The following is a 25,072-nucleotide window of genomic DNA, read 5'->3' as shown; positions in this document are numbered from 1 at the left end:
CTGTTCAAGTTTGTTGATATATATATTTTTTATACTCATTTTATGCTCTTCAAGTAGATTACAGGTTGAGTGTATCAGTATCATGTACTTGTGAAGTGCCCAAGATGAAACTAGGAAAAGGTATAAACCGAGTCTTTGGGATAATCTAATATTACAGTGTGAAGGCTCGTACAGGTAAGAAAGCCACTGAATGTTACTAGCTGCCACATTTTTTCTCCAAGTATGCAGTCCTTACCCCACTTCAGTACTTGAATACTACTAAGAAGAGAGTATCTTGCCAGTGACTAGCTCTGCAATGTTGGAGCAGCTAAAAGCTTGCTTTCAGAGAGGTATGGCTTTGTATATTGGTACAAAAAAGGTGAAAAAAAAGTAAGGACCGAGCCTGCAATGTTAGTGATGCTTTAGAGAAACCACCCTTTCAACTCCTCCACTATTTTGGTTGTTACAACTCTGCTGCTGTCAGTACAATCATTCATTTGGGTGGATGATGAGAACTAAATGAGATCAAATGAATATAACTATCATGGACTCATAGTTAATTGCAGAAGAAGACAATACGTAGACAACGCTGTCCTAATCTTGTTTCAAACCTGTATACATCTCAGTCCGTACTTAAAGCAGAGTGAGGTTAATAATATCTGAGCATGCAAAAGTGCAGCTGTATGGCTTTGTGAGTTAAGTAATAGTGACTGGCACTAACAAGCCTTAATGCTAGCATCATTGCAGCCACTGAAATGTTATCTGTATTGCTAGATTCGTAAAACTACCGTTCTGCCGAAGTGGCTCGGTGGTTATGGTGCTTGGCTGCTGAACACAAGGATGCGGAAATCCTCATTGGCTTTTGATGGTGGCAAAAAGCAAGGTGCCCAACATTAAGACATCTAGTGGCCGGTATTTCCAGAGCCTTTCACTATGGCGCCTCTCATAATTCAAATCACTTCACAACGTTAAACTCTATAAACCAAACTAAACCATCAAATTGCACATCCACTTTTGTCATTCCAGTTTTGTAGTCTCCTTACAGCATGCATCAACAACTTACTGTTGTGCTTTTACAATGGTGGTTTTCAAATGCCAATCGGAGTGATTTCTTCATACTTTACGTCTTTTAAGCCTCCAAGAAACAAACAACTGGCTTTCATAAGACTATCATCATTGATAAACAAGTGCAGATTTAGTTAAATTAAAGAGCAACTCTACCTACGAGGACTGCAGGATATGCCCCAGTTGCCTCCATATTAGATTACTGAAAGCACCTTCTTTAGGTCATGCGAAATTGGCAGTACAGTGCCCAATTTGATGAGGGAGCTGAAACCAAGTCAGAGAAGATAAGCCAGATGTGCATTGACTGCATGCTGTGCACTATTACAGCACCCAATATCAGGCCATCACATTAATTTTAGTTTTTTATGATATTCTTGACATTTCCTTGATTTCCTAGTACATGCAATTTGCCCCTGTCAACTTCACATTGCTAGACACCCTGTTTAATGAGAGCAGGCTTAAGGTTGCACAACCCTGCACAGACAAAAACCATATCACTTATTGTCTTCTTTGATGTGATTGGAAGAGCTTGCTTGAAAATCCTGTACGCCTTGATTCTGTTGATTACACGCTCCACATGAATGCGAACAGATGCAATTCGTCTTGTGGCAGTAACCTCTTTTTCAGTAAGTTGTTTTTTTCCTACAAAATAAAATGACAATGTATTTAGTGAAAACTCTTCCATGTTGTGCAAACGATAACACAAACCTTTTGTGAAAGCTGGTGTGTTTAGTCGGACTCCTTGCACAAGTAGCTCATCATCAAGGGAGAAACCTCTGTCCGCCATGATTTCGTCTCCAATGCCGCTCTCCCTTGTTATCACCTTATCTGAGGCACGCCCACCGTATGCTTTTGAAACAAACATTATATGCCCGTTAGGGGCAATGGCCACGAGAAACTTAACTGTGTTATGTGCTTTGTAGCTACTGTAGGTCTGTGTTCTGGCCATTAGCTTTTTTGGGCGCTGCAACATTACCTCTGTGCAGTCAAGGATGCAAGTAGTGGAACCATATGCACAGTCTGTAAAGGATGCTGGCATGCTGGCTTTGATATCTTCTTTTGGAAGCCAAGTCACAACCCACTTCATCACTTTAGAAAGCACTTGAAGCATGTAACGGACATTGTTGCCCACAGCAGAAACTGACATCTGGAAGATTCTTGCTAAGTGTCCATACAAAAGACCGAGACGAAGCCTCATAAGGCACATCAGCAACTGGTCAGCACGTGACAGTATGCTTGCTTTTTTAGCTAGTGCTGACACAGCTTTTACAAGGTTCCTGAAAGCTGTCAGTGGAATTCCTGCATAAAACAAGATATCGTCAGCAGAAAGTCTCTCCACAATCGACTGTCTGTGTAACCCAATCATGGGCAATCTTGCATAGCAGTGGTCTTCATAAGTGACATTCTCCCACTGTGTGGACTTGTTGAACTTTGGAACCTAAGAAAAAGAAAGGCAGGATGTCAGAATCAAGGCACCAAGCAGCTAAGCGTAATGTTTTGAGTTCCAGTTCAACCACGCTCCGAACAGCTGAGCCCAACTGATTCGTATCTTATGGCACCGCGAATCGGAGCAAGCTTGAAACATATGTCCTTATGCATTATTCTGCATAGTCTTTATTGTTTGTGTGGTCGGTTCCATAACACTGAGTAAAATAATTGCTGAAATAGCTATACACATATGGTGCACTTTAGTATGCTACTCTTCATCCACCATCTTAAGGGTATCCATCCAAAGAAATTTCAATGCAATGCTAACGGAAAATCAAAATGGTTCGTTGGTCTCAAATGTTACAGCAAACTGTTTTGGTAGTAGCAGGTATGGTTCTCAAGAACCAGTGTCTGTGATGAAGAGATTGTGCAGTTTTTCGGTGAATGCTAGCTGTGTGAAAAAAAAATGAAAAATTACACGTGTAACACAGCATTGTTTTAAAAAGGAGTTCATGTGTAACAGTCAGTCAATTTCACTTTTGCCAGACGAGGCCAATAACATTTGTGAAGGCACTGTATTTTCCTTGTGATACTAGGTAAATGCGGAATGCAATGTTTCACTCACACTGGTTGTGCACTGTACTTCGGGTCCTTTTGTGTCACTGAACTTCGTAGCAGCCATGGCCTGCGTACCCTGAAATAACATTTTTGGTCAGAAATGCTTAGCTACATTTATAAGACTTCAGTTAATGTGAGCAAAATGATTCAGTTTGTTTTCTTCACCTTGTCTTGGTGCGTTGTTGGCAATCCTACTTCAACATCGCTGGTAGTACTAGCTGTTTGTACAGCTTGAAATAAGTAAAAGAACCAGTTTTCGTGTGAAACAACTTTTTTATACTGTCAAACTGAGCTACGAGCCCTTTTTGAAGCCTCTGCCAAGCTCAGGAAAAAAAATAAGTCGGAGTGGACTCAACGGAGCATATTTGAACTGAGGAATTTCATGTGGGAAGCAGGTATAGAACATTGTAGCTATTGCACAGGTGATCACCCCGACTGCTAAACTGCACCACACTCTTGGACTTTGCACTGCACGTCAGCTCTATCAGCTTCAATCTGTGCACAAGAAGTTTTCGCACGTCCTACTTAATTTAACTTCTTTAAAACCCTACCATCTTTTTCTATCTGCTGATACAGCAAACTTGTTATTCTAGAAAGACAGAAAGAGGTCCACACAGCCATTCCTGAACTCACTTTGTCTATCCTCAAACAAGCCTTCACCTGCAGCATACAGACAACAGGACTGCTGTACTCTGTCTGGGTAGCCTGAAATTAAAAGCATGATATGATGTTTCCAGAAAAAAAAATCTCATAGTGCATCGCAGGAGTAAGTAGTCTTTTCTTCATACTCTTGACAACCATGTCAGCATTAGGTGCATTAGATGCATGCCAAGCCATGCCTCCTTAGGAGATTAGATGGTTGGACGACACAATGTACGATTGCATACTACTACACTGCAATGATGTCATGCACAATGGTAACTGGAACTGCAGCTGTTTTCATTCATTGACAGTTCTGATTGTCAACAACATCGCAGTATTTGAAGCCATAAGTGTGATTACAGAAAGTGTGTGGAAGGGGGGGGGGGTACCATTTTATTTGTCCTCTCGATTAACTAAATAAAAGCATAAGGAAAGCAGAGGGAGTCTGGACTAGCAAATGCTTTGCCAGGCTTAAAGCCAAGAAAAAATAATAAAAGGTAGCTAAAGCTTAAAAAAAAAAACTTTAAAGTGATGACATAAAAATGGTCCTCTAATCTTCTAAGAGGGATGCCAAGTGTGCCCCATACGTTTACTCTGCCGGACCTGAGCTCTTATTTTTGAATGTTCAGGGATATGGCCAAGCAGGTTTTTGACAACAACGGTCACGACAAACTTTTGTGAGAAGCATGTCATTTTCAATTACGCATCTATGGCAAAGCTTGCTTTGTATTTTAAGCGCACAATATTTTGTATACATTGCAATTCCATCACAAAATAAATGTTTTATAAACATTCGTTATCTTTGCACTGCATTTTGGCTGTAAAGGCCTTGATGCAAGGGGGGAGGGGGAGGGTTGCAGTGAAACTTGGCTCCCCCCAATGCAGAACCCTGTGCACGCCTATGTTTTAAGCAATATAGCTCGTCATCACACGATGCTATTATGCCGAATGTGAAATTACAAATGATAATTAATAATGTTCCACTCGGCACTTGCAACTAACTGGAAAGATGCCTCCTCACCATGCAAAAGTAAATCATATAATTTGTCAGCATTCGAAATTTGTTGTCTTTACCCTTCAAAGTTACGTGTGTCACTTTCCTTTTTTTCATTTGCCCTTCAAAGTTACGTGTGTCACATAACCCCCAGTTTAGGTGCAACTTTTTTCATTAGCCTATACATTTTCACGTCATGCATTAGTACCGGTAAAATAACAGCTGTTACATCATTTCTTCTTGTGCCATTCTTGGCCTGACATCACTTTTCGTATGGCCTTCCAACTTTCCTAATAGTTGCATTTGTACCATGGTTTTGGATCTGCAGTAAGTGAGATACTTTATACACCTCCCTAAATAATGACCACACATTTTGGAATTTGTTATTTTCTTTGTGGAGGCTCATGTTTACTACCTGTGCAGCTGCTATGGATGCTTTCCAGTACTCTTACGCATGCCTCTTTTGAAACCATTCCTCTAATGCTTTTCATATTTAATGTGTTTCAAAAACTGCTTTCTTTACAATTAATTCCAAATGTTTCCTACAACAGAATCAAATAAGACATAAGGTTATGATTGCACTTACTGCATCAGCATGTGCCTCTTTGTAGCTGGTTTCAAAGGCAGCAGGTTCTGCTCTCTGTGCTGTCTGAAAGTAAACGCTAATGCAATTAATTTTGTAGATGAAACAAACTGGCACTGAATGCTGCGCAAATGCAACACATTGCAAGTGAACCCAGTTCCAAGCGACAACTGGCTTACTGTATCTGTCTGCTCGAGCTCAATAATTGTCACTGCAGCTTCCATAACGTCACCATCCTGTGACACCTGCAAAAGAGAGTGGATGTTCGACAGCACTCCACAAATATCCTTTTTGAGAGCACCATGCCCTTTGGGATGAAAAAAATAAACATACTGTGTCTGTGTGCTGCAGCTCATGCATTGCCATGTCAGCTTCCATACTGCAACTGTCATCTGATGTCTGCAGTAGAAAAAAGTACATAAATTCGGTATCTGTACGCTAATAAGCACACTCCAAAGGGGTAAAAAGTATGCAGCACTGACAAATAAGGAATGGTTTCAGCTTTGAATTAAATCTTGCAGTGTAGTTTTGATCCACAGTATAAAAGTGAATTGCATGTAAACATTGGTTATCTTTTTTTTTTTCATATGTGATACGATAGTAGCTGGCCAATATAAAGGTTGCAGTGCAAATACAATAACAACATTACCAGCGATTTTATCTGCAGCTTCTAAAAAAAGATATTCCTTTGAGAAGAAGTCAATGCTATTATTTCAAATACGTGCTAATGCTGTGTAATGTTCAAACTTTGCCCTGCCTTGCCTCGGAAAGTTCCCGGTGCCGGCGGCGCGCGGTGCTGCTTTTATAGCGCACATTTCGCGTTCTTAGGCACAGAAGCCAAACATGGACAATAAGTCATCGCGATGGCTCCAGTAGCATTGAAAAACCGCATCTAATTTTATAACAACGGTAATAAGCCGTGAGCACATGCCTTGGGAAAAGCAGCAAAGCAAAGCGGTTGCGAACCAGTACTGGGACCAGAACTGGTTTCGTGTACCTGCAAAAAATGCATAGAGAAATCAAAATACGTCTAAATCAATATTTGGCTACCGTACATACATTCATTGCAGGACTGGGGGGTGAGGCTTGCAGTGAAAGGTTTGCTTTTGCTTTCTGTAAATGAATAAGAGCGCTTATTACCGGTGGCATCGCCAACAAAACGCGTAAACCTACCTTCGTCTTCGGCGCTTCGATCTCGTGTTTCATGATGCGCCGTCGTCCCTTCACGATCTAGGAAAAGTTGGTGGTGTCAATAACGAAAAATACTGAGCTTTTCACGTATGATGCCTAAAATTTAGGGAGCGCATCTCAAGACTGGAGGTTGACAATGGGGACACTCGCACTTATAGTGAACTAGTTCACTATACTCGCACTGCATCTCACCTTTCTCGCGTATCCAAGATGAAGCATCGGTTCCGGATTCCGAGATGTCCGCTTCCCGTCGACAAAATGAATGGAGCAGACGCGCGACGACACCGTAGGGACAAAGTCCTTACGATTCACGGCACTAATCCAGCGCTGCCTCAGGCCAGGGTCGGCTGGAAATCGATGCAACAGGTACACGTTGCAGCCGCAGTCCTCTTGCAGAACATTGTGTGTGCTGCAGTGCTGCTTTCTTGCTGCATTGCGCTTCTTCTGGTTGTTTGAACAACCGTACACAGCACAGTGCTGCCCAGACGTTGTCATGGCCTTTTAGGATATCCTTAAGATCGTGAATCGTCATACATCCAATGCAGAGAAACGCACGCGAGGCACTCAACAAACGCGCGCGCGACAGTCCAGCGAGCGAGGGCAACCATGGGACGCCAGCTACTCTCGGTACCGGGTGTCTGATATCCGTTTCTGACGCTTTGGTTTCGAGGTTTCCGGTGCAAAGGTCTATAAAAGAACGGCGTGAATGGGATATGGTGTCAAATCAGTGGTGGACAATTACTGTTCCTCCTCAGAGTGCCTTTAAAAAGTAGGAAGTGAGTATTGTCTGCACTCTAGTGCAAAGTAAAGCAAGGGCTCTGAAACACAATGCTACTCGTTCATGAACTCATCTTTGAGACCACAGAATTAAGGTTAATCTCGCCATGAGGTTATACTGCTCGCCACGTAACCATCATCAAATTGGTATATAAAAGAGCGTTTCATAATACGAGTAAAATTTATTTTACACCCCGAGTCTGGCGCACACTGCCCTAGTTATTTTCTGCTTCCCCATGAAGCGCTGGTATATTAATGTAACTAAAACTAATTGCAGGCCTCTTTTACTATTACCTGTTTCGATTTTTTTACCGCAGGGCAATGAAATTTGAATTGAGCGCGAACAGTCAAACATCAGTAAGCGAGCCAATATATAAACATGTAGGACTCCGCGCCCCCCAACCAGGCGATGCGGATTACGGTCAACGTTTTTCGACAAGTGGACAACATATTAACAAGCGTTGAATTGCAGGCTAGTTGGTTGCTCCTTGGAATAAACAGCTCAAATGACTCCTTCTCATCTTCGTCCTCGTCCTTCGCGTTGTTTATTTCAAACATGATATATTCATATATTTATATACGGGATCTCATTCGTGGGCTGTGTGAAGTCTCCCGGCTGACTAAACTGAACAGCCATGCGTGATAACGCTGTGCTGTATGGAAACGCTGCAACCGGAGCCGTCTTGGAGATTAGGTTCTTCCTTGTGGAAAAACCTTGTCAGTCGCCAAATGCGGCTTTCTTGCCAGCGATAAAGAGCTTGGATGCATAGAATTACGTCAGGCAAGGCAGAAAACGATCCACAAAGTTCTTTGTGTGTGTGTGGGGGGGGGGGGGGGGGGGGAGGGGTGTGTCAGTACATGTGTGTGTGCTCGCGCGTGCGTGCGTGTATACGTGTGTGCGTGCGTGCGTGCGTGCGCGCGCGCGCGTGTGTGTGTGTGAATACGCTTCACGCGGTGGAAAAAGATAATTAAAAACCCACCATAACAGCGCCCTTCCGCTGTGATCTCATCATCAGCCAGCTGAGCGAACCAATCCGGTTACGCTGATTGCTTATACTACCATGGCTGCCTCAGCAGACACTTTAAAAGCGGTTGGAGCTGTCGCTTAATCACAGGCCTTTTATGACGTAGCGGTGGCACGACACGAGTGCTCACGTTTCCCGATGCCCGAAGCAAAGGTAGGTGCATTCACAGTTACTATATTTGCGCTTTGTAAATTTTTTGCTTTGTAAAATTTTGCGCTTTGTAAAGTTTGTAAATGTCTGCACATGCCTGCTACTGTGCTGCGTACATAGCTGTCATTCGTGGATCGGCAGAACAACGTGCACGCGAGGTAACGAGAAAAGATGCCCTGGCGACCCAGACCCTTGCACACCGATCTTTCAAAATAACACGCGTACTGGCAACAATAAAAATTTAAAAACCTAGACAGAATTATTGATTTTCGAAGCCTTTAGTAAAGATAAAGAAGGATCAAACTGTGCCAGGCTCTATCTGCGTATCTATCAGCAAAAAAAAAAAGACGTTGTACATTAAGCGTGGCACCCATGCGCTAGTCTGATTGCCAGCACTTTAAAAACTTATATATTACATGTTTTCACAATAAACTGCAGTTGAAGAGAAGCGTCTGTCCTGTTCATGTGTATTCTTTCTGCCCCTTGTATCCTAATAAAAGCTAGGAAATAGAATTTCTCTTGTCTCCCCATTTCTTTGGCGCTGCCCCTTTTCTGCGATGAATAATAGACAACCCCTACCAACTTATTAGTGACTGTCACGGTCACATTTTTTCCCTTATGTCACACGCCAAAATTTGTTTGAGCACTGATTCTTCCTAAGCACCATAATTGTTTGAATATTGTGCATCGAACTCTTTTTTGTCAGGGAAACCTTTAGCTGTGCTGTCACTATTGCAGAAAAATATTGAAGTTCCGACGTTCTTGGATTTATTTCTATTTATTTATTTGTTAATACTTCAGAGTTGTTTGAGTCCAAGCAGGTGTGGTCAGGAAAGAACAGAATAAGTACCCCATTACACAACGACATCAGCATACACATAACTGATGCTCTCGTGCGCGTGTTAGATTATACACATATACATATTGTACCACACATTGCAAATTTCACACACTCGAGGCTCTCAGGTTATCAAGTTTCTACATTTTCACTATCGACTACACACTTCGGCAGTGTGTTCTAGTTCGCAGTTATTCTGAAAATCTGTGCTTAAACGTGTTACTGTCAATTCGATATTCTTGGATCATTTTTCTATTGTTGAAACGTGTATTTGCACGAAAAACATCGGTAATGTTAGGTTTTTATTAGACTGACTATTGGTTTTGATTAGATTATTACAAATTCGTTAAACAACCTTAGTCTGGCCTCTGTGCGTGTCGCCTGGAGTGATTTTACGCCAAGAAAATTTACCATTCGTGCTATGCTGTGAGTTCCGTATCTATTGTGAATAAATCGAACTGCGATGATTTGCGCTCTTTCTAATTTTGCTATAATGTTTGCTGTAAATGGATCCCATAAACAACTCGGACTCGAGGCGAGGATGCGCCAAAGTATTACGCGCCGCCAACTTCCCCTGCAGTGGAGCTTTGGGCAGCTGACGTCGCAAACGCCAGAGGGACTGAAGCGCACTCGCTGGATAATTTCGATATGCGTATCGTATCCCAGTTCAAGTTCTCAGTGATGTAAACTCGTAGATATTTTAAGACTCCATGGGCGTCGATCACTCCGCTCATGGTGTATAGATTTTGCAGAACCGTTTTCTTTTTATATAACCGGAGTACCAAGCACTTCCCATGGTTAAGAGACATGCACCATTTAGACAACCATTTCATTATTTTATATAAATTATTGTTTAGGTTAATCTGAACTTCGGCGAAGCCCAATATTCTAAATAGAATGCGGTCGTAGGCAAAAAGTTTGATTTTGACCTCAGAATCCACCACGTTCACTGTGGTTTTTACATTGACTAATAATGGAATGAGCCCCAGAACTGATCCCTGCAGAACACTGGATGGGACAGGAAGATCGTCTGTGCAACGGTTATCAAAGTGGACATATTGAAGTCTACTATCTACGTACGCTGTTATGAGGTCAGTAAGGTTAGAAGTGATTTCGACTGCGTAACGTTTCTCTGTGAGATACCTTACGAAACGGTTTAGAGAAACACAGAAATACTGCATCCATTTGCTGTCTATTGTTAACTACAAAAAAGTCATGATAAGAAGTAATCAGCTGTGAAACAATTGACAAGCCACGCCTAAAACGATGTTGCGCATCAGGTAAAAATGGATTGCTTGTAAAACTCAGTTAATGATCGGCAGGTCCCATGCTTTAACATTTTGCGGCTGGTTGAAATAAAATATATCATGCGGTAATTGGACACGCACGAAGAATCACTGGCTTTAAAGAGGGGTACGACACAAGCTCTTTTTCATTCATATGAGACAGAGCACAGCCGTTAAAAATTACATAGATGTAATACGATACATTGTGTGTTACGGCGCATAAAAGCTGCAGGAGTACTTATCAGGACCATTCGACCTTTTAATATAAAATTTTTATAGTAGGTTAAAGATACCCTAAAAAAAGCAGGTTAAAAATAACGACATCGGCCATAAAATATGCGTAGCTCCCTGGCTTGGAATAAGAACCTGCATCTTTAATGAGCCTCCTTTCGTCGGCTTCGACAACAACTGAAGCTCCCTACGTACTCGTCGACGTCGCTCCACTTGACCGGCACCTAGAGGCCTTGGTCGACACCGGAGCGGCTGTCAATGTGCTGGACAAATAGTTTATTGTTAACGAGCTCCACCGGCGCCAAAACCCGGCTCTTAGCTTTTAACGGCGCCCCGGTGGAGCAAGTCGAACGTGTCATCGTCAATCTGATAGCGCTCGGAAAGACCCTCTCCACCGAGTGTGTTGTAGCAGACAGCCCTATTTGGCCAGTGGTCGTCGGGTGCGGGTGGTGCCAGCAAGCCGGAGTCGTCCTTAATTTTACCAAAACAGAACCACGGGCCGGGTTGGCTTAGCCGGAGTTTCAGTCTCGGTGTCGCCCTGTGCCAGTCCCTGGTGTCGGCAACGAAGCGTGCCTCAGAATCTGTGCGTTACCTCGCAACGAAGTGGTCACGTCGAGTCAAGCCGATGGACATCACTACCGTGACTGTAGCGTCCGCCGTGACTCTGCCACCGGGTGCGGCAATGTGGGTGTATGCCAAGCTTGACAGTCCCATCACAGCGGATGTGCTTTTCGAACCCATCCGGTGTTCAGCTCCAGCCCATGAGATGACCTCCCCTCGAAGCCTTCTGCCCGTGTTCAAAGGAGAGGCCCACGTATTTATGCTTAACATCAGCCGTGCACCTCTCGTGCTGACTCCTGGCACTCAATTGGGTACAGCCTCAATCCTGAACTCCGGATCACCGGTTGCGTCTCTGCAACCTGAAGCACCGCCTCAGTCCCTTCCAGCGCCGGCGGTCCTACCATGGGAAACATTTAACTTTGGCCCCACCCTCACCGACGCGCAGCTTGTCTCTCTCAAGGCCTTGCTGCTCGAACATCGCAGTTGCTTTGCTCTAAGCGCCGGCGAACTCGGGTGCACTTCCTGGGCCCAACACCGGATCAACACCGAAAACCGCGGGCCCATTGATCACCAACCTCGCCGTGTAGCGCCAGCAGAACGGAGAGTCATCCAGCAGCACGTATGCGACATGCTTGACCAGGGAATCATTGCGCCTTCTTGTAGCCCTTGGTCCTCCCCTGTAGTCCTTGTGCGCAAGAAGGATGGAACACTCCGCTTCTGCGTTGATTATCGCAAGTTAATTGCTATTACTCACCTCGACGTGTACCCTCTTCCCCGCCTCGACGATGCACTTGATCGCCTGAAGGGGGCCCGTTATTTTTCCACCCTAGATCTGCTCTCGGGCTTCTGGCAGGTGCCTGTTCACCCCGATGATGCGGAAAAGACGGCTTTCGTGACTCCCGACGGCCTTTACCAGTTCAACCGTACGCCCTTCGGTCTCTCGAACGCTCCAACTACCTTTCAGCGCCTCATGGACCGCGTCTTAGGCAATATGAAGTGGACTATGGCGTTGGTCTACCTGGACGACGTAATTGTCTACGCGGCTACGTTTGAAGAACACCAAACGCGACTCAAAATCGTCCTCGAAGCCCTTACCTCTGCTGGGCTTCGCTTAAAACCAAAGAAATGTTTCTTCGGTTTTGCAGAGGTGACGTACTTGGGTCACGTTGTGAGCCGGCATAGCATCCGTCCCGACCCTGAAAAACTAAAAGCGCTTACGGCTTACAAAGTTCCACCACCGCCAAGGAGCTTAAAAGTTTCCTTGGATTTGCTTCGTATTTCCGTCGTTTCATTCCGGACTTTGCCAAGCAAAGCGCTCCGTTGACCGCCCTGCTGAAGAATACAGCGTGGAGTTGGACGCCGGTGCAACAGCCCGCGTTCCTTGACGTCAAGCACGCCCTCCTCAAGCCTCCCACATTGGGCCACTAAGAAGAATCGGCCCCCATCGTCCTCCACACGGATGCCAGCCAAGATGGGCCCGGCGCTGTCCTTCTGCAGGAAGACGATTCTGGCGACCACAAAGTTCTAGCTTATGCCAGCCGCCAGCATTCCGAAGTAGAGCGCCGCCGCCACTCTTCGGAACTCGAGTGCCTCGCCGTTGTCTGGGCCGTCGAGAAGTTCCGTCCCTACCTGTACGGCCGTCATTTTACCATAGTCACGGACAATAGCGCTCTCACTTGGTTGCAGTCTGCCAAACACTTAAATGCCAAGATTGCATGCTGGTCACTGCAACTTCACGACTACGGTTTCACCTTAGTGCATCGGCGCGGTTCTGCCCATCAAGATGCCGATTATCTTTCTCGCCACCCTTGTCCCGTGACGGCTTTGACTGATTTCAGGACTGCACAAACCCAAGATCCCGACATTGCGGCCATAGTTCAATTCCTTGGCGCCGCCGCCGGCGCAGGTCTCCGTAAACTGCGCCGGGTCTATAGAATTAAAGATAATCTCTCGTGTCATGTGAGGCGGCTCCGTGGTCGACCACCCGTGTGGTTGCCAGTCGTGCCAGCAACACTCCGGTCGCAAGTCTTGCGCGGCCTACACGACGCTCCGACAGCTGGTCACCTTGGTCGCGGCAAGACCTACGCACGAGTGTCGGAGCGCTTTTGGTGGCCTAATATGTCCAGAGACGTCAAGGAACACGTTGCGTCCTGCCACACGTGTCAATACCGGAATATTGTCCACGCGAATAACCAAGCCACCCCCGCAGGCTTTTTCACCGCAGAGTTCACCTTTCGAACTGTTTCGACTCGACCATTTGGGCCCTTTCCCGAAGACGCCCGTCGGAAACAGGTATATTCTGGTTGCGATCGACTACTTTTCCAAGTGGGTCGAAGCACTGCCCGTTCCAGACACCTCTTCCGCTCATGCCGTTTTGTTCGTGGAACGGAATCTCGTTCTTCGGCATGGTGTGCCCCGGCGCCTCATCACGGACCGTGGGAGCTGCTTTATGTCCCATGAATTTGAGTGAGCCCTCCGCTCCGTCGGCATTGCGCATTCCACTACATCCGTCAATCGTCCCCAGTGCAATGGCCTCGTGGAGCGTGTTAACCGCACCCTCACGGATATACTCGCCTCCTACGTGGCTCCGTCCCACAGAAACTGGGATCGTTTTGTTTCTGCAGCAGCTTTTGCACCAACACTGCGAGGCAAGAAACAACGCATGTCACGCCGTTCTAAGTCGTCTATGGCAGAACACCTCCATCCCTCTCGACGCGCAGTTGGGTCTTCCCCATCAGACTGCGTCACCAACTGACTCCGCCCAACGACTTCGTTACGCCCGCCTCGACGCTCAGCGCCACCTTCTCGCGGCTCATGCGCGTGTGCCAGTGGCCAATGCGGCAGCACCACCACTTCCCTCTTTCCGGTCCGGTGGCTTGGTCCTCGTTCGCCGCACCATCCGCGCGACTGGCCGTGCCACGAAGCTCATGCCCCGATACTGCGGCCCTTACCGTGTCGTTGAACGGCTCGGCCCCGTCACATACCGCCTCGAAGACCTCCCCGAGCATCGACCATGCGGTGTGCACCACATTTTCCCGGAGCATGTGTCAAACATGAAGCGATATGTCAACGGCGCCAGCATTGACTCCGACTTAGATACCGGGTCATCACAACTACTGTCGTCGCCTGCTGCCTCATTGCCTTCCCCACGAAATGCCGCCCCGGTGGAAAGATGTTACGGCGCGCGCCGAGGAGCGCTGCGCCAGAAAAAGAAGAGGCACGGGACGAGCGAGAGACGAGCGCGCGGCGCCAGCGCGAGGGTTAGAGAACAAAAGAAGAGCGCCGGGGCAAGTGGTGTTTGCCTGGTGTCCTCCGTTCTTCTGTGTCTATCTCTAGGCGGGCACAGTGTCCCACAACAATATAGAACTCCTTAGCTGCCTTGATTACCTTGCCCATGTAGTAATCACGCTGCCCACCCCTTCCCTCAGTGCATAGATCTGAGTTTCGCCTATGCCCAATATTCTTTTTACTGCTTTCAGGCTACGACCATTCTTTAGAGCTTCCCAGGCAGCACATAATGTGAAGCCCCGGTAGGCCTAATGTTGGAAAGTAGGGCTGGGGTAACCATCATCAAACCTGCATCGGTTCCCGGCGGGGCGAAGTGGGCAACCCCATTAGGGCGTGCCCCTGTTCCTGCTACATGGGTCAAAGAGCGGCGTTGCTCGGGCTACTGCAGAGCACATTCCTGCATCAAGACCGCAAGGGTCCCTTGTGGGATTTTTGTGGGCAAATCCAACAAAATGTAAGCTGTTCGTGGGAAAGCCCTCATAGATCCGAAATGAGGCACGCACATTAAAGCTCAGTGGGACCTACATCGCCTGTAGCGGCGCTGTCTCTTGTAGGTTACTGAAGGGCAGGTGGAATATGAATGAGAGCTCAATTTGGGCAAGCTCTTGTAAAGCTCAAATGATGCAGGCTTAGCTTAACCGCTTTAGGTTCCACATCGGCCGTCATGGGGCTGGAAGGCAGGCGTGCTTCCATTGTACCAAAATTGGTGCCTTGTGGGGAATTTGAAGGCACGTGCAACAGCAAGTTTGCTCTGGGTTAAAAGCACACTTAGCCCAATTGGGGCCGCCCACACAGAGTCGCTGTAGGTTCCACATCGGCCGTAATGGAACTAGAAGGCGGACGTGCCCGCATGATACCAAAATCGGTTCCATGTGGAGAATTTGAGGGCATGTGCAAAGCAAGTGTGGGCTCTAGGGTAACAAAAAAGCACCAAACCTGGCCAATTGTGACAGCCCATACAAAATCGCTTTAGGTCCACCATCGGCTGTAATGGGGCTAGATGGCGAGCATGCCTGCATGATACCACAATCTTTCCCGTGTGGGAAATTTTAAAGTACGTGCACTCTCTCTTTGCGGGCTTTAGGTAAAAAAACCCTGGCTCAATTGGGGCAGCCTACAAAGCAGCAATACTGGTCCCCCATTTGCATTGGCGGGGATAGAACTAGAGCTTCCGTATGTAAGTCATGTTTCTTATGATTGCTCACGCAACTTAAATCCGCGGGCTCTTGTAGCGAGAAATAGCGCTGGCCCAAATAGGGCTTCCGAATAAATGCCGGTGTGGCACCAGAGTTTCCGCACACTATTGTCCAAGCATTATTTCCATTCTTTATTTGTATTGGAGTTGCCCTAACCTGCTGTTATACATAATTTTTATAATAGTTGTTAGCATTTTTGTCGGTTTTAAATATTACACGGCTTTAGTTCTCGCACTCATGCAAACTGCGCTAAAAGACTGATGCATGCTCTTTACTAATTGTTGCTCCTTATTGCCGTGCACAGCCAACAACTTTCAGCCAACCACTTTGGTGGAGGACCTCGGCTGTTGAGACGCGCGTCCTTGAAGTTGAAGTTGAAAGTTTATTTTTGGATCAAAAAACAACGAATAAGAACATACAGCTAGAGGTCCCATGGTACAAGACCGCAGGTGGGACCTCCCATGGTAATAGATTTCGATAGGTTACATAAAGAATAATATTACTGTAAGAAAATTTATGAATCAACACTGAAAATAAATAACGAAATACATAGTAAATAGTGCATTGCTGAAAGATTTAGATACAAAAACAAAGTACAAAAAAGTACAAAAACACTAACGAATTCCGCGACACAAAAAGATAAATACAGAAATCACAAATTAAGAAGAAAGTTTTTTTAATTTCAACTTGAGCAAAGAAAGTGTATTAGCTTGCTTAATGTCGAATTTCAAAGAATTGCAAAATGATATGAACGAAAATTGAAGGCCTTGTTTCCCGTAGTTAGTACTGACCTAGGTAGTAGAAAATTATTACGTAGAGCGTACCGTGTAACGCTGTCGTTTTTGATCATGCCGGAAGGAAAAATGCTAAATGGGAGCTGATGGTGAAGGATCATAAAGAATAGAATACCGATATTATAAAGATAAAGAGCCGAGAGGGGTAGAACATTTAAATTCATGAACATAATGTGCGACGGTGACATTCAAGGGGAGGAGGGTATGATGCGTATGGCTTGCTTTTGCAGTTTTGTTAATTGCCAAAGATGGACATGATAGGCGTTACCCCAGGATGAAATGCTGTAGTTTAAGTGGCTGTGGACGAAAGCGTAGTAAAGTGATAGTAACGTGTGGATTCGGAAAAAGGATCGGGCTTTGATTAGTGCGCGTAACCTAAATGAAATTTTCTTGCAAGTTTCGGCTATACTGACACATGCCATTCATAGATGACGAAGATTTAAACGGGCGATTCGTAGAAGACGACGAAGCGAAAACGGTGCTCCGCTTTCGTGCTGACCTGACTGGTTGTTGGTGTTCTTCGGTGCCAGAGTGCCAGAACGCTTTCTGTGTAACGTTACGTTACAAATCTGGTGGAGGTGCTGGGTATGATCCAGTCCTGCATAATAAACCTGTCACTACGGAGCTTACCCCCGTACATCAACGCCTCGGCCGCCGCCTACGTGGAGAGCCCCCTGAATTCGGACCCCTTCCGGCCGCTACCAGGACGACGCACCCTCAGACGGCCGTAGAACCTGCTGCAATGACATCTGAGAGCAGGCTTTCCACCCGCATCCTGTGTCATCAGCCGCGAACACCCCCCTCTTTTCATGGAGATGTGTTCGAGGACGCCGAGGACTGGCTAGAGACCTACGAGCGAGTCGCTCGTTACAACGGGTGGACTGATGAGCGTAAGCTCCATAACGTGTACTTCGCTCTTGAAGAGTCTGCACGGACATGGTTTGAAACCCATGAGGCTTCCTTTCCATCCTGGGCAGCCTTCTGTCGTGATTTGAAAGCCACTTTTCCTAGCGCCGACCGCCGGGAACGAGCAGTAGCTGCGCTACACTCACGCAGTCAGCGCCAGAACGAGAGGGTGCGTATGTTCTTTGAGGACATGACACGCCTTTTCAAGCGTGCAGACCCACAAATGCCAGAAGATAAGAAGCTGCGTCACCTGATGCGGGGCGTTAAACAGGAACTTTTCGCGGGACTGGTGCGCAGTCCACCGCGCACTGTGGCGGAGGTTCTCAGCGAGGCAGCGACCATGGAGACAATGCTGCAACACCGAGCCCGTCAGTACAACCCAGCCCGTCATTGGGTCCGACGCACCCACTGTGCATGTCAGCAACGACATGGACGCATTGCGCAATCTCATCCGTTCTGTCGTGCGGGAGGAACTGCAAGCGCTCCGGATGCCTTGCATTCATTATATCATGGTGACTGCCCATTTGCAGCTAATCCCATCGCTCCTGCCCATTATATTTCATCCCGGACTGATTATCTCTACATAGTACAGCCAATATTCGCAAGAACGATAAAATACCAAACTTCCCCCTTACTGTTATCTATAGAAAACTGGAATTCAAAACCGAGTGATATAGCTACTGAAACTTCTTTATCACAATTTCAAATAAAATTTGCAGGGCACCTTGGTTGTCTGTAATCACCGTTGTATTGTTTCCACTATTGTCTTCTTAAGCGTTACGTGCTGTTCCCTGCGCACCTATGTATCCACTAGTAAATGTAGTGCTGTGTACGTCAATCTGTATGTTGTGTATAATTCTTAAGTGCATTTTTGTTAATTGCAGAACACCTATGTATCCACTAGTGAATGTAGTGCTGTGTACTTCGATTTGTACGTTATGTATAATTCTTAAGTGCATTTTTTTGTTAATTAATACGCGTGAAGGATATGTATTGTGCTGTTTTTATGCCGCTGCCCCCATATGTAATGCCCACTTGGGTTTTTAGGGTATTTAAATAAATAAATAAAAAAACGCAACATCTTTTCCTTCACTGGCTGAAGTTGTCCGGGACGAGGTGCGTATGGCAGCTTAGCAAGTTGCTGACCTTCCCCAGCAGCGCGTTCCCCACCAGACGTTCGACGCGAGGCTCACCTACGCGTCCGTCCTACGTAAGGCTCCCCCGCCGGACCTTAGTATCAACGCCGCAGCTCCAGCAATGGAGCCGCTGGGTCCTCGCATGGAGGACCTCGCATGGAGCCGCATGGAGTCTCGCTACTCACCTCCGCCAATCTACCAGCGACCCCGTAAAAGTCAAGTATGGCGGCCCCGGGACCGTCGGCCCCTGTGCTATCATTGCGGGGAAGCCAGTCACCTTTACCGGGCGTGCCCGTACCGCCGCGTTAACATGCGGGGTTTCGCCTCGGAGGACCTCTACCCTCGGAATGCCGAACAGTCTACAGAGATTGCAAGCGACCTTGCAGCGCGACAGTATCCCGTCACGTCCGGTTACCAAGAGCGTCGGTCTACGTCCCCGATGAGCTACCGTTCGACAAGTCCCCACTCTTCCCGACGCCGCTCCTCTCCCAGCCCTAGCCGGGAAAACTAATACCAGTGGCCTTCGGAGGCAGGGTCGCTGAGGTCGAGAAAAGTGAAGATCCTCTGTCATCGTCAGGCCGACCCGACGAGATTTCGCTTGTGTCAGGTAGCGACAGCATCCGGCATACTACCTCCGATTTATGTGTAACGATTGATGCAGTGGATGTCACCGCGTTACTCGACACTGGTGCCGATTACTCAGTAATGAGCCGTGGTCTCGCCCGAGAATTGAAAAACGTTTTGACACATTGGTGCGGCCCGAAAATTCGCATGGCGGGAAGTCACTTTATTGAACCTGCAGGTAAGCGCACAGCGCGGGTCGGCATCCGTGGTTTTGTGTATGTCGGATAATTTATCGTGTTTCCTGAGTGTTCGAAAGACTTGATCATTGACTCTAGACTTCCTGCAGACCAACGGCGCTGTCATTGACCCGAAAGAAGCGCGTGTTTCCTTTTCGACGAAACGAGCCATAGCGCGCATTGAAAACGAAGATCCGGGTCTGAACATTTTGCGTATAGTCGACAATGACGTGAGGGTTCCGGCACGTTCTAGTGTGTTGGTTCTTGTAAAACATAAATTATTCCACGATTACGAGGACATCGCGGATGGGCACCTTCCGCTACTACTCGAGAAGGAATTAGCCGTTGCTCGAGGACTCGTAAAACTCCAGAACAGTTGTGCTACTGTCCTAATAAATTTTGCTAAGGAGACGCGGCATCTCGCCAAGGACAAGGCTGTTGCCGTCCTTCACGATGTTACTGCCTTGCCTCATTTATGCACCGCCGGAGCGAACTTTAAAGAAGAGGCCGCACGTTGTCATGCTCTGCAAACGGTTAAAATTACCCCCACTTGAGGCCCACTCAGAGGAATCTTCTCTGGGCTCTTCTGAGCGATTTCGCAGATGGCTTCGCCACAGGCTCTAAGGTCGGTCGTACTCCTGTCGCCAAGCACCGTATCATCACCGATGAGACCACGTTACCGGTATGCCAGCGCCCGTACCGGGTTTCTCCTAAGGAACGTGACGCCATTAAAACGCCAGTGTATGAAATGCATGCGGACGACGTGATCCAGCCTTCGACGAGCCCATGGGCGTGGCCAGTGGTCCTTGTAAAAAAGAAAGATGGCATCTTGAGATTCTGTGTCGATTCATCATCATCATCGTCAGCCTGATTATACCCACTGCAGGGCGAAGGCCTCTCCCATATTTCTCCACTTAACCCGGTTCTGTGCTAGCTGCATCCACTTGACCCCTGCGAACTTCTTAATCTCATCCGCCCACCTAACTTTCTGCCGCCCCCTGCTACGCTTTCCTTCCCTTGAAATCCAGTTTGTTACCCTCAGCGACCATCGGTTATCCTCTCTTCGCACTACATGTCCTGCCCATGTGCATTTCTTCTTCTTAATTTCCACTAGAATGTCGTTAACTTGAGTTATTTCTCTGACCCACTCTGCACGCTTTCTATCTCTTAATGTTACCCCTACCATTTTTCGTTCCATAGCCCTCTGGGTTGTCGTCAACTTAAGTAGAACTCTCTTGGTTAGCCTCCACGTTTCAGCCCCATAGGTGTCGATTGCCGAAAGTTAAATAACGTGACTAAAAAGGACGTCTATCCGCTGCCCAGGATTGATGATGCCCTCGACCGACTACGCGATGCCAGGTACTTCTCTTCATTAGACCTCAAAAGTGGATACTGGGAAATCGAGGTTGATCAGAGAGACTGAGAGAAGACTGCATTTGTGACACCCGACCGCCTATAAGAGTTTAATGTGCTTCCGTTTGGTCTTTGCTCTGCACCGGCCACGTTCCAACGTATGATGGACACGGTTTTATCAGGTCTGAAGAGGCAGTCGTGCTTGGTGTATTTAGATGACGTTATTTTCTCGCCTACTTTCGAGCAACACTTGCACCGGTTGCGCATCGTGCTTCAAGCACTCAAAGGCGCGCAACTAACGATCAAGCCTGAGAAATGACACTTTGCTTTCAAGGAACTACGCTTTCTCGGCCATGTTGTCAGTGCACAGGGCGTTCTCTTTGATCCCGAGAAGACTACCGCAGTGTCAAATTTTCCACGCCCCACCGACAAAAAGGCACTTCGATGATTTTTAGGTCTTTTTTAATACTACCGACGCTTCATCCAAGATTTTTCTAAGATAGCTGAACCACTGACAGCACTAACCATAGAAGACACATCCTTCCTGTGGGAAGACGATCAAGAACAAGCCTTCCAGGAGCTTAGAAGCCGCCTACACAGACCCCCAATACTCCCCCATTTCGATGAAGACGCCGCAACCGACGTACATACTGATGCCAGCAACGTTGGCCTCGGCGTGGTACTCATTCAATGGCAAGGCGGAGTAGAACGGGTTATCGCCTACGCGAGCCAAACACTCACGATCGGAGGCGAACTATTCGACAACGGAGGAGTGCCTTGCGGTAATCTGGGCCATCAGCAAGTTTCGACCATATTTGTATGGACGACCCTTCCATATTGTCAGCGACCATCATTCCTTGTGCTGGCTGGCAAGCCTTAAAGACCCGTCTGGACGCTTAGCTCGTTGAAGCCTCCTACTTCAAGAGTATGACGTCACTGTTGTCTATAAGTCGGGACAGAAACACCAAGATGCGGATTGCTTGTCACGCGCGCCATTGGACTCCACTGGAGTGGAAAACGCCGACGATTTTCCCTTTATTGGGGTCATTACCCAATCCCATTAGGCTGACCTTCAGCGCAAGGGCCCGGAGCTGGCGCCGTTCATCGATTATCTGGAAGAACGCGGTGGTAGAGTACCGCTTGTTTTTCGTCGTGCCTTGCAGTCATACGCTTTACGAAGTGGAGGTCTGCAATTTTTAAAGATCAAAAGAGACATTTCTACTCGTAGTACCTACACACCTACGGCCTGACATCTTGAGCGCTTGTCACGACGAACCGTCCGCCGGCCACTTGGGAGTTAGTCGTATGCTTGCAAGAATTCAGGAGGAATACTATTGGCCGAAATTATTACCTTCAGTACAATCTTAAGTTAAAACCTGCCGTGATAGCCAACGCCGAAAGACTCCACCCGTGAAACCAGCTGGATTTCTTCAGCCGATCGCTCCACAGAAAACTCCTTTCCAACAAGTGGGGATGGATCTTCTTGGTCCTTTCCCGAAGTCAACTAATGGAAAGCGTTCGATTGTTGTCGCGACAGACTACTTGACCCGATATGTTGAGACCGCGTCACTAACAAATGGAACTGCCACCGAAGTAGCAGAGTTTTTTGTCCACGACATCGTATTGCGTCATGGCGCTCCGGCTGTTATCATTACCGATCGCGGGGCAGCTTTTACGGCCCGCCCGTATCCACCGACGACGAATATGAGCTCGCCCTGGACATCGCTAGTTTTACCCAGCGTGCGGAAGAAGAGCGGCAGCTGGCAAGGCAGCGCATATACCTGCAACAGCAACTAGACGTTGACCGTTACAACAAGGGACGGCGCTTGGCTGCCTACGAGCCTGGAGACTACGTGTGGATTTGGACGCCCGTTCGTCATCGTGGGCTCTCTGAAAAATTGCTGCGCCGGTACTTCGGCCGATACCGTGTCCTCCGCCGCCTCAGCAACGTTACTTACGAAGTTGAATCCGCGACCCAAGATCCCTCAAGCCGCAGACGACGCAAGTTCACTGATGTTGTACACGTCGTCCGGATGAAACCCTACCACGATCGCCCCGCTGACTATTCATGAGACTGATGGGGGCCCGTTTTGTGCTGTCGTATCCCATATCAACCTAGCATACTATCTGTCAACTCATCGCATCAAGCAGCATTTGCAGCATCGAGGCGATGCTGCCAAGAAGGGGGGCAGTGACACATGCCATTCATAGACGACGAAGATTTGAACGGGCGATTCGGAGAAGACGGAGAAGCAAAAACGGTGCTCCGCTTTCGTGCTGACCTGACTGTTCGTCGGTGCCAGAGTGCCAGACCACCTTCTGTGTAACGTTACGTTTCAATATGATGATGGAATTTTAGGTGAGGGTCAATAACAACACCTAGAAACGAACTTCGGTCTTGCGACTCGATGGCAGTGGAATTGAAGTATAGCAATGGTGAGACGGGCAATGGCTTCTGAGGGGGATGGAAAATCTGAAAGCAGTCTTAGTAACATTCACAGTAAGGCGGTTAATATGCCACCAATGCTCAAGAGAATTAATGTCCTTTTTGAAGGTTAGATACGAGCTGGTAAATGTCATGGTGCGATGTTATCATAGTAGTCATCTTCGTATAATATACTATTACAATGCCTAAAACAGGATGGTAAATTGTTATAGTAGAGTAGAAACAATACAGGACCTAGAATAGAACAATGTGGAACCAAAATGTTAGTGAGAACTTTATTAGATGCATTGTTATTAATACAGACTATGTGCTCTCGGTCACGAAGAAATCTCTTCTCTTCTTTTTCTTTCTTTCTTCAAAACTTTTCTTTTTGTCCACATGGGGCAGCGTAGGTGGTCCAGCTACAGAGTCAGTAGCAGGCCCGTACATTTTCTTTTCTGTCTTCCTACAGTCGCAGCAACAAAAATATTACTGTACAGAACACACATCTCCACCGCCTGAAAAACATGGAACATGAAGTCCTTTAAACTAGATTATTGTTATGGAATATTGTGAAATTTAATTTGTAGCTGTTTAAAAGGGGCAGACATATATGTCAATTATGTCCGTAAATATTTAGTGGGAGATCTTGGACTAAGGCTTCCCATCAGTTATCGGCGTCGGACCCCTATGAGAATAATGTGAGGAAGCTCAAGTGCGGCTTGCACAATAGAACCCGCATCGGTCCTATATCTGAGGGGCTGACCGACTAGGGCTTCCCATCAATTATCTGCGTGGACCCCTATGAGAACAATGTGAGGAAGCCCAAGTGCGGTTTGCGCAATAGAACCCGCATCGGTTCTATGTTATTGTCTGAGGGGCTGACCGACTAGGGCTTGTCATCAATTATCTGCGTCGGACCCCTATGAGAACAATGTGAGGAAGCCCAAGCGCGGCTTACGCAATAGAACCCGCATCGGCCCTATGTTATTGTCTGATGGGCTGACCGACTAGGGCTTGTCATCAATTATCTGCGTAGGACCCCTATGAGAATAATGTGAGGAAGCCCAAGCGCGGCTTACGCCATAGAACCCGCATCGGTCCTATTGTAACCCGCGCTAACCGTGTCAGTTCTGGAGGGAGAAGAAGATGAAGTTCTGCGGAGTGCGCGTGGTTCTGGGACGCCGCTGCTTTTGCCTGGTCAAGCGCCTGCTCTCTGCCTCCTGTGCCTCAACCCCGTCCTTTGACCCTGTCCTTCTGGATTGCCGTCCGGGTAGCGATAGAACCCGTGACATTCTGGTGGAGACGCGGGGTAAATGCAGCACAGCCCCTGAAAACCCGCTACTCTGAGTTCGCCCCCAAGTCTCAGCCGCCGCCCCTTCGACGAGGAAGCCGAGATACGTGCCAGCCGGCGACTTCAAGGGCTTGCTCCTGAATTTGGTCTGTTGCCGAACTCCGGTTCTCCACAACTTACAATGGCCCGGAGTACCACGACCCAATGTCAACAGACGGACTCGTTTCTCGCACCGTCCGTGGTGTACCTACCGATGGCTCCTCGAGCGGCTGCCACGTTCCATGGCGATGCCTCCGATGATGTGGAGGATTGGCTGGAGCAGTACGAACGTGTGGCCCGCCACAATGGCTGGAATGCCGAAAACTGTCTTCAGAATTTGTATTTCTGCCTGGACAGTACGGCTCGGCACTGGTTCGAAAACCACGAGGCCTCCCTTACATCCTGGGACACCTGTAAGGAAGAGCTGCGACGGACGTTCGCCAATCTGTATCGGCGACAGCGAGCAGAAGACC

The 25,072-nt window shown here is 47.4% G+C and overlaps 1 protein-coding gene across 1 annotated transcript; it reads right to left on the bottom strand.

Moving 5' to 3' along the window:
• Positions 1-791: 791 nt before the first annotated feature.
• Positions 792-6,995, bottom strand: LOC146177865 (uncharacterized). Its single transcript, XM_084581650.1, has 7 exons — positions 6,693-6,995; positions 5,643-5,708; positions 5,489-5,554; positions 3,724-3,795; positions 3,098-3,166; positions 1,753-2,482; positions 792-838 (listed from the first exon to the last, which is right to left on the bottom strand). The coding sequence occupies exons 1-7, from the start codon at positions 6,993-6,995 to the stop codon at positions 792-794; spliced, it is 1,353 nt and encodes a 450-aa protein (XP_084437776.1).
• Positions 6,996-25,072: the final 18,077 nt, after the last annotated feature.

This window comes from Amblyomma maculatum, chromosome 10, assembly GCF_055883805.1.
Source record: "Amblyomma maculatum isolate TAMU_Amacu chromosome 10, ASM5588380v1, whole genome shotgun sequence".
NCBI classification, from domain to species: domain Eukaryota; kingdom Metazoa; phylum Arthropoda; class Arachnida; order Ixodida; family Ixodidae; genus Amblyomma; species Amblyomma maculatum.
The sequence above is the reverse complement of the archived record's forward strand: the minus strand, read 5'-3'. Positions and strand labels throughout refer to the sequence as shown.

Bases quoted from the DNA above. Each gene is read 5' to 3' on its own strand.
- LOC146177865 (XM_084581650.1), bottom strand. From the start codon at position 6,995: ATGACAACGTCTGGGCAGCACTGTGCTGTGTACGGTTGTTCAAACAAC. The intron at 5,709-6,692 runs GTGAGATGCAGT...TTTCTACTGCAG, and splicing joins ATCTTGGATACGCGAGAAAG to ACATCAGATGACAGTTGCAG. The intron at 3,167-3,723 runs GTGAGTTCAGGA...ATGTTATTTCAG, and splicing joins CTTGTTTGAGGATAGACAAA to GGTACGCAGGCCATGGCTGC.